Source organism: Dermacentor variabilis, chromosome 8 (assembly GCF_050947875.1).
Source record: "Dermacentor variabilis isolate Ectoservices chromosome 8, ASM5094787v1, whole genome shotgun sequence".
In the NCBI taxonomy this organism is placed as follows: domain Eukaryota; kingdom Metazoa; phylum Arthropoda; class Arachnida; order Ixodida; family Ixodidae; genus Dermacentor; species Dermacentor variabilis.
The window spans coordinates 167046401-167054942 of record NC_134575.1 but is presented as its reverse complement, the minus strand read 5'-3'; the positions used below and the strand labels follow the sequence as shown (position 1 = coordinate 167054942).

At 42.3% G+C, this 8542-nt stretch overlaps 1 protein-coding gene across 1 annotated transcript in view; it reads left to right on the top strand.

The window, feature by feature from the left end:
• The first annotated feature begins 2286 nt into the window (after window positions 1-2286).
• Window positions 2287-8542, top strand: part of LOC142590706 (inactive CLIP domain-containing serine protease A3-like) — a 113883-nt gene continuing 107627 nt past the window's right edge. The window contains exon 1 of the mRNA XM_075703122.1: window positions 2287-2439. Within this exon, the coding sequence (XP_075559237.1) occupies window positions 2438-2439 (2 nt within the window). The 5' untranslated portion in view covers window positions 2287-2437. The remainder of the gene's footprint in view (window positions 2440-8542) is intronic.

Sequence of the window (8542 nt, the reverse complement as noted above, 5' to 3'; positions counted from 1 at the left end):
GCAGATACTGTGAGCTCAGATACTGTGGTTGATTTTTTGAAGGCACATTCTGACCGTGGTCTTCAGGCGTTTTCTATTGATGTAAAGGATCTTTATTATTCCTTGCCGCATCGAAGCGTACTGTCCTGTCGGGCGGTGTTTCTTTGGCCGATGTGCGCCTATTTTGCGTAGGCAGGACACTTCCTTTGCACTAAACAACGCACGTTGATGTTAGACAAAACGTTAATCCCGACGACGTCTACAACTCAAGAGGAAAGCTTCCAGTATACGGCCCAGCACGCTAGACTGCAGGTCAGCACTATCGCAGGCTCGCATAACAAGCTTCCTGTTATAGGTGTATTGGTGAGCCCAGTTTGTGCCATGAAAATACAGACATGTGTCTTGAGAGCAGACGGAGAGTGTTGGGCTATTTTTAAGTACTCGCGACACCATCAGGTATATGGAAGGGGCATGTATGCACCACGTGACAGAAATCCCTAGTACGCGGAACCCGTGGGCCTCCTTGGTTACAGCGCCACTGTGTCCAAGTAAGGTATAAACATTTGAGGTCGACGTGAAGCGAGTCTCAGTATACGGTTATTTGATTTTTAGTGGTCTGGAGCTCATGATTGCTTGAGTTCAAGTGGGTCTTTGATTTCATGAACAGGGGTGAGCCCGTAAGAGTGCGAATTTGCGAGCACATGGATGCCTTGTTCTCAACCTCAAGTCCCCGCGAGACTGGTCGAGTCTGATTCTCAATCTGGGGAGCATGCATACCATTGCGACTGGTTGTGCCTAGCTAAGAGTGTATCATTTCCCTGAGCCTGAGTCAGTCCTGAACTAGAAATAAATAGTTTGTCAGAGAGTGAGAGCCGTTTCTTTAGCCGCATGCTGCAATGAACAGCAAACTAGTCACGATCGATGCCTATTAGAGCCTGAAAGAGGAAGTGTAGACCAAGACTATAACGGTGTGTCAATTTAGGCACATATCAAGAAATAACATCAGTTCCGGTTTTGGTAGTGTACAATGCTCATCATAATGCGACCAGGTTCATATTTCGGACACACACAAATTACGGAGCACAACTACATTCTTACTCTTACCGCCCCTCTTAAATTCACTTGGTTTCTGATTATTTACTTCGTTCCTTATGTTTCTGCAACAATGATGAATGTAATTGTATTACATTTCTTTGGTCACATTTCTTCACTGCGTATATTTAGATTCCATTCTTGTCATAGCTGAAATGCTACCTAACAATGCCCGATTGCTGTTTCGAATTCTTTTTTTCCTCTGCGAAAATGATGATTCTTCTTATATTGAACACTCTTTTTTTCATTGAGTACATTTATATTCTTCTCTTGCCATTGTGTAATGGTACCTAACAATGTCCGATTGGTATTGCTAACTCTTATTTTATTTTATTTGGTACACAAATTTTAAAAAAGGCGCCACCCTCGTCAAGCCGCCTTGATTTTGGCTTTATGTCTGTGCCACCTACATTATGTATAGATGTGAAATAAATTTGATTTGATTTGAATTTTAATTCAAATGTCATTGAAGAGGATTCCTTCCTTCCTTCCTTCCTTCCTTCCTTGAAGAGGATTTATTCGGACAATATTTATTGTTGGACAACATGCATTGAATAAATAATTTTCCAGATAACGCAGTAGCAATAGCGGCACTATAGATTTGAACGGAGAGAGGCAAGCTTTGTTATTTGGGGGGGGGGAGAGGGGGGGAAGAATGTATTTTTTGTGATACACCGTGTTTGGATGATCTTCGTTACAGGTGGGTCAATACTGCGATTGTGCAGTATTGATATTTTGCACGTATACCAAGAGGAGAAATAAATGCGCACACTGGAAACGTGCATCAAAAACAGAAAAAAAAATGTGCCATAATTGACACCACAGACTGGCAACCGGCCAGGCACATGTAGTTGCCACTGTTAGCTAATTAGTATTGAGATCAGGAATGTTAGTATAAAAAAGTTGGAAAGAAAGACGGAAATGCAGTGTTGTTTTTCACTTCGTCAGAGCGCCAATGATTGCACTTACGCGGCACGCTTAGATTACGAAACGATAAATTATTTGTTTGCTCTCGCTTCATGAAAGTCAACCGAAACGGCTAAATTGATAAATTATATGGGTAAATGTAATTGATCGACAGCCGAATCTACGTCCCCACCTACAGGCGGTAAGGTGTGCCCTCAGCGATGTGTAGCCACGGCTTGCCGAATAGGGCCGGCTCTCGCCTTCCAGCGGCGGCGAGAGAAACTGGCCCGACCAGTCCGCCTCGCTTCGCCCGTGCAGTCGCCCCCGTTCTCGGAAGGCGCGCTCTCGGCCTGCCCACCGAAAATCGCTGCTGAGCTCATCGCGCGGCTGGCCGGCACCGTTACGGCAGCGACAGCTATCACTGCTGGTGGCGGCGCGGGCGACTGAGTAAGGAGCGAAAATGTGAGTGATGCCTCGCTCTGCAGTGGTTCCTATCGCCTGGATCAGATCGTATGAAGGACGTTCCCATGTTCATTGCGAAAAATCACTCCGAAAGTTGTTTTGCGTGCTGAGAAGAGTTGAGCGAAGAGTATTTGTGAATTGAGTGCATAGAGAAAGTGCAAGTTTGTCACGCTTATTTAGATAAGCATTATGATGTGATCCGTACGGCCGCTGTGAATAATGACAACGTGCCTCTATACGCCAACTAGTAATTGGTATAAAGCTGTCTCGTTGCTATCTTATAGGAAACAATGCCATTTACTGAACGCATTTCCTAAAACAGAACACCAGTCCGCAAGTAAACATTATTTTGAAACCTTAAATGCAACAGAGCATATGCCAATAAACAGGTTCTTCATTGACAACCGAAATTTTTTGGCAGGTTTCGGTAGTGATATATATGTGCATGTGTTAACACCGCGGTTGACAAAAACATCGCTCCCATGAAATTGGTCGGTATAGAAAATGTATTTTCATTCGGTTACCTGTACTTTAACCCGATGCTTCTTTCAAAGCAAGCACTAGCAAACAGTAAAGGTGTCTGATAGGAAAGTGGGAACCATGCCAAAGTCTGTTTAGTTTAGCTAATAAATATCTTCGTATAGAGTGACGATCTTTATCGGCAATAATACCTGATCCTAGAGATTTCAGTTTGCGCACCGATAAATTTTACATTTGAGCAAAACGAAACAATATTTTAAGGAAACATGTGCTGAGAACTAAGCCAACAACGACCAACGGAACACGCGCGAATGCAAATACGCAACTGTTAGGCAGCCTGAGTCACATGTCAACTCTGATAACATTATGGCTTGCAACGTTGTCGCTCGGGCAGGCTGTGCCGTGACAATTTTGTGTCCTTACACTGCGGAATGAGCGGCAAACAAGAAGGAAATTAGAGACGGAAACCCAAGAACAACCTTCAATGTTTCAAAGCCCAAAGTAGGTTACTCGGTGACGCGACCTTTATTCTAAGAGTTCCTTGTTTGAGTCGAATGCGTATATGTATTAGCGCAAGCAGGACTTGACAGCGACATGAAAATTTTTCCCTGTAAAAGTCTATAAGACAACCCAACGCAAATCACTCCTCTGCTTCTTGTGAAATCTAATAATCTTCCTACAATAGTAACGCTTCTCCTATTTAATTTTGCATGATGTAATGGCTCCCTTTTTAAAGCCATGCGTAACACTGAAGTACTTAAATTCATCAAGTGCCAAATTGTATCAGATATTTCCGCTGAAACACGCACTTGTACCTACATTTTTAAACTAAACCAGACACCTACATAAAAGCTATGCTCATTTGTGCATTCGTTTCTCTATTCTAGAAAATCGAGAACTAATAAGTATAATGATAAAACTTGGACAGCGCAATTCTTATTCTGGCTTGTCCACATTCTTAGTCTGTTGCTACTTTGTTCCCGAGACATATGTAAAAAAGAAGTAACTTGTAGTTACGCCTCACAGCGCCGACGCAAATCATGAAATATTTCCAAGAGGCACTATTAAATATTAATAAAATACGTAAAGGAGGTACCCGCCAGGCTACAACCAGCTTGAGCTTATGTGCCTGCTGCTACATTTTCCTAACCAAGGAAGCTTGTGTCAGGACCGTTGTTTTCCTACCAACACTTTCTGCACTGTAAAAGAAGATACACTAGTTCGTATGTGACTTGATCGCTTGCCTTCTCTTTAAGCCTGTGAGTTGTCGCACAAAAGTCTTGCCACAGCTCCCACATGTGCGATGTTTAACTGACAAGCGTCTGTCAATACCTTGCGATTGCCTTGTTGCGCATGATGGTTGAACGATGTGTGAGTTCTCAGAACATTTCAATTTTAATTAGCGCCCGTTTCATGTACACCTTTTTAAGCGTTGCGTTTTACTGCGTCGTCTTGTAAATCACAATAAATCCGAAAGGATTAACCCTTTACATATAGTATTTTACATTTCCATTGTATTTGTCGTAGCTCGAAGATGCCATGTAAAACGTAATTTTACTGTCGACCAACTAGCGGTCGAAGCTTCATTAAGAATGCCAGAAGGCAGGACTACGCAGATTTTATTAAATACATAAGACATTCATTCCTAACATCTTCGCAGGACTGTAATATCCTTCGTGACAGTCACAAAGCGAACGATATATTCAAGCACATATAGCAAAAAAAAAAAAGAATTGTGGGGTTTAACGTGCCAAAGCCACTTTCTGATAATGAGGCACGCCGTAGTGGAGGACTCTGGAAAATTCGACCACCTGGGGTTCTTTAACGTGCACCTAAATCTAAGTACACGCGTGTTTTTGCATTTCGCCCCGAAGCACAAATAGCAAACAATTTCCTTATTTTTAAGAGAAAAATTTATAAACCAGAAACTTCAAACTTTCTTTGGCTAACTTTGTGAAACAAACAGTTTGTGTGTTACACGAAATTTTAGCATATGCACGTGTTTGTGAAGTCCATGCATGGCCTCTGAGGGGATGTATGGAAAGTAATAACTGTGAACGTGGTTCAATGTGGCGGAAGGAAGTCAGCAACGATTTGTAGGTATGTGCAGGCAACTATTCCACGCTATATATATATATATATATATATATATATATATATATATATATATATATATATATATATATATACTTATCTGAGCCTAGTTTGCAGAATTTCCAGCATTTAGAACACCTAAGATAATTTTCACTCGGGTATGTTTTGTCCGACTTCCTAAACAGTCGATACGACAAGACTAGATGACTGTTGAGCATTTCGTCTGCCGTTCCGTAGTTATGAATAAGAATGCAGAGGACTCTATTGGAAAAATTGAAAGAAGGGGAAGCCATGGCAGAATTTTTTGATACCAACAAGTTATTGTCTAGGAAAAGGCCAATAGAGGGCATGACAGCATCTACGTGCTGTATCAGGGGTTCGCTGCTGCAGAGCGAGAACTCACGAGTGCGATTCGAAGCTGCAGTGGTTCTATGCTGGAAATAAATGTGGAGACACTCGCATACCCACGATTAGTGGCACGCTAAGGTATCTAGGTTTTCAAAATGATTCTGTGGTGCATAACTCGGGCGTGCACATAGCAATGTCTGCTCCATTAACAAAATAGCAGGTGAGTCATGTACAGTAAACTTTCCTTTCCCTTTGAGTTTGAACGTGCACTGATTTGCCGTGAGGTTTTGGAGGGTAATCATGAAAAATACATCGAATTTTGCATCAAGAAAGCATAAATTTTGCAACCATTTGCTTGGAGTTGAAAAGAGTCAGAAGAGAACACACGCAACAGCGCCATACGTCGTCTACAGTTGACTCAGTTCAACAGCCTGTCTCTATATCTTGGCAATGACCCCGTGCAATTGCACATTCCTGAGACTGTTCAAAAGCTTAAAGTTGCAGAAAAAGAAATTGCGACTGGGAAGTCGCCATGCAGTTAATCCACAAAACACTTTGTCGGTTGCCCTCCGTATACTTCCTATCGGCTTCGCATCAAGAAGGGAGAGATACACATGTTTCAAAGCGCGCTGCATTTAGATGAAAAGCCAAGTCTTTAAAAGTGCGCGCGTACTGAAACCTCGAAGACCTGCTGCGCTTCTATCCGGTTTTCCCCGTCGATGTATAATATGTGGAGAAAGACAAGAATCCTGATGGGCTTTGTAAGGGGCATCATTTGTTACCAAGAAAAGGGGATGCGGGGAAACCCCTCCGTTTCATGCCACCGCCAGTGTCGTTGCCGGCTAATCTTGAGGCGTTTTCTTTTCACGTACAATTTGACCTTGGACGTGGCATCGACATGGACGAGTAACGAAGCTGGGGCTATGCCTTCTTGGCAGCTGGGGCGTGACCCGAGAGCAGTGAGTTCCCGCGAAACAGTTATTATGAGCGCTCCTTGGGCAGCGTGCTTACCGTTGGAGCTTTCTTAAAATCGTCGAGTGTCGGACATGTCTGTCGACATCACGAAAGATCTGGTTTATCATAACGAGCGTCTGGGGCAGGGTTACGAGGAAACTATTTACTTATTGATGATTGTCGCAGAAACGTGAAGCCTTAGTTTTTTTTTTATGAAGAAAATGGTCTACTAGGCGCGTCTTTTATTTTAGGTCAGACTCCACGTCGCTGACCTAAATAGCGTTATCTGCTCAGAGTTTCGATTTGCGCCAGCGGCTTCACTTGCACCATTGTTCCATATCCGTGTGCTTAAAAGCAATGAAAAGTATAAAAGGAACAAAAAGGCTAGAGCTCTACGAATGAATATACGTAACGGAACTTACGATACCTATACATAACACGTTCTTTGTTAGTGTCTATGTTAAAAACAAAAGCCTTTGGCATATAAGAGCACTGTAAGTCTTGAACACGAATCCCCAAATAGAGAGCACAATAGATAATTTGTTGTACATTACTTGTGCAAGAAATTCTAATATTTAATTCTGGTATTCACAAAAATTAACCACTTACCTTTTAGTAAATACTTTCAGGAATATTGTGCAATTTACGAATTGTGGAAGACAGTTTGCAAGGTCGGCGTACTTCGAATGAATTCTCAGGACGTGACCATTGTTGAACTCACCTGTTATAATTAGAAAATTTCAAAATGTGCCGTAATATTTTAAACATATAATTAGTCAATAATTTTAGGTAACTGATTTTGGACCTCCATTTCTTGCGCTAGTACACTTCGCCTCTTGAGCCAGCTCAGATGCTAGAATCGCGAGACCCGCCGCAGGGCATTTTAAAAAATTTTACCTAAAAAAGCAGCCAGCATACAATGTAGCATTATTGTGTGCAGGTTGGGGCGTCGAGCCACTTGAAATGCCGTTGGGCCAGTCTTAGGTTTAGTCGTTATGTTCTTGCGCAATGCACTCGTTCCTTTATTTACAAGTAAATAAACTTTGCCACGTTACATAGTTTTACTTTTTCATTTCTTTTTATTGAATGGTAATTTGTTCAATAGGTGCCCCTGTGCAGGAGGTTCCTTTTCGCACGTAAGTACATTAGCTGTCATAACCAAATTTATAGCCAGCTCAAGCAACGACAATGTGGCTGTTGCCAAGCGCGACCACTGCATCCGTTGTCAGCCAACGCTTAGCCGACACAACCCATACATAATCACGGACATGGCTTTTATGTACGTGGGAAATTGCGCATACGATTCTCAAGAGCAAAGCGTAGATTTCGACTAGTTATCCGAACACGATGAAACCAACAACGTTAATGTAGCATGTGCAGGGAACATAAGAAAGTAACTGTTGTCTAGCATATCTTAAGCTTCTGTGAGGTCTTAGAGCTGCTCGTTTGCTCGGCTCTTCATTGCATTCGTTTCATTCGAATTCTTGCACAACTGTATTAAAATTCGCTGCCATTATCAACGTCATTACCAAGGTCAGTTACTCACAGAAGACCCCGATGATGAGAAGGAAATTTAATAACAGAAGAATAAAAATGAGCTGAAATGCATACGGCGGGCATTACCAAACCCTGAGTGGGAGCTTAGCACTGTCGAGGGAAAGAAAAGTATGCAATCATTGCATTCTACCGGTTGTAACATATGGGACAAAAACTTGGAGATTAAAAGGAAGTGCGGGAGCATTAGTTAAGGACCGCGCAAAGAGCGATGGAACGAAAAATGTTAGGCCTAAAGTTAAGAGACAGGAAAAGAGTGGTGTGGATTGGAGCATAAGGGTATAGCCAATATTTTTGCTAACATTAGGAGAAACATTGGACATCGGCAGGCCATATAATTCGTAAGGCAGATAATCGGAGGGCCATGAGGGCTGCAGAATGGTTGGCAAGGGAAAGGAACACAGTCTAGGACGGCACAAAACTAGGTGGGCTGATGAAATTAGAAAATTTGAAGACACGATTTGGAATCAGGTATCGCAAGGCAGGGGTGATCTGAGACCACTGGGAGGCCTTCGTCCTGCAGCGGACATAAAAAATTGGCTCATGATGATGATGACGATGATGATCAACGTCGGCTGAATTATTAATGCTCTGTTATGCACAACTAGTTATCTGCATATATGTACCACGTCAATATACACACGGTTATCAGCTTTATCTTGAGCGCAAAATC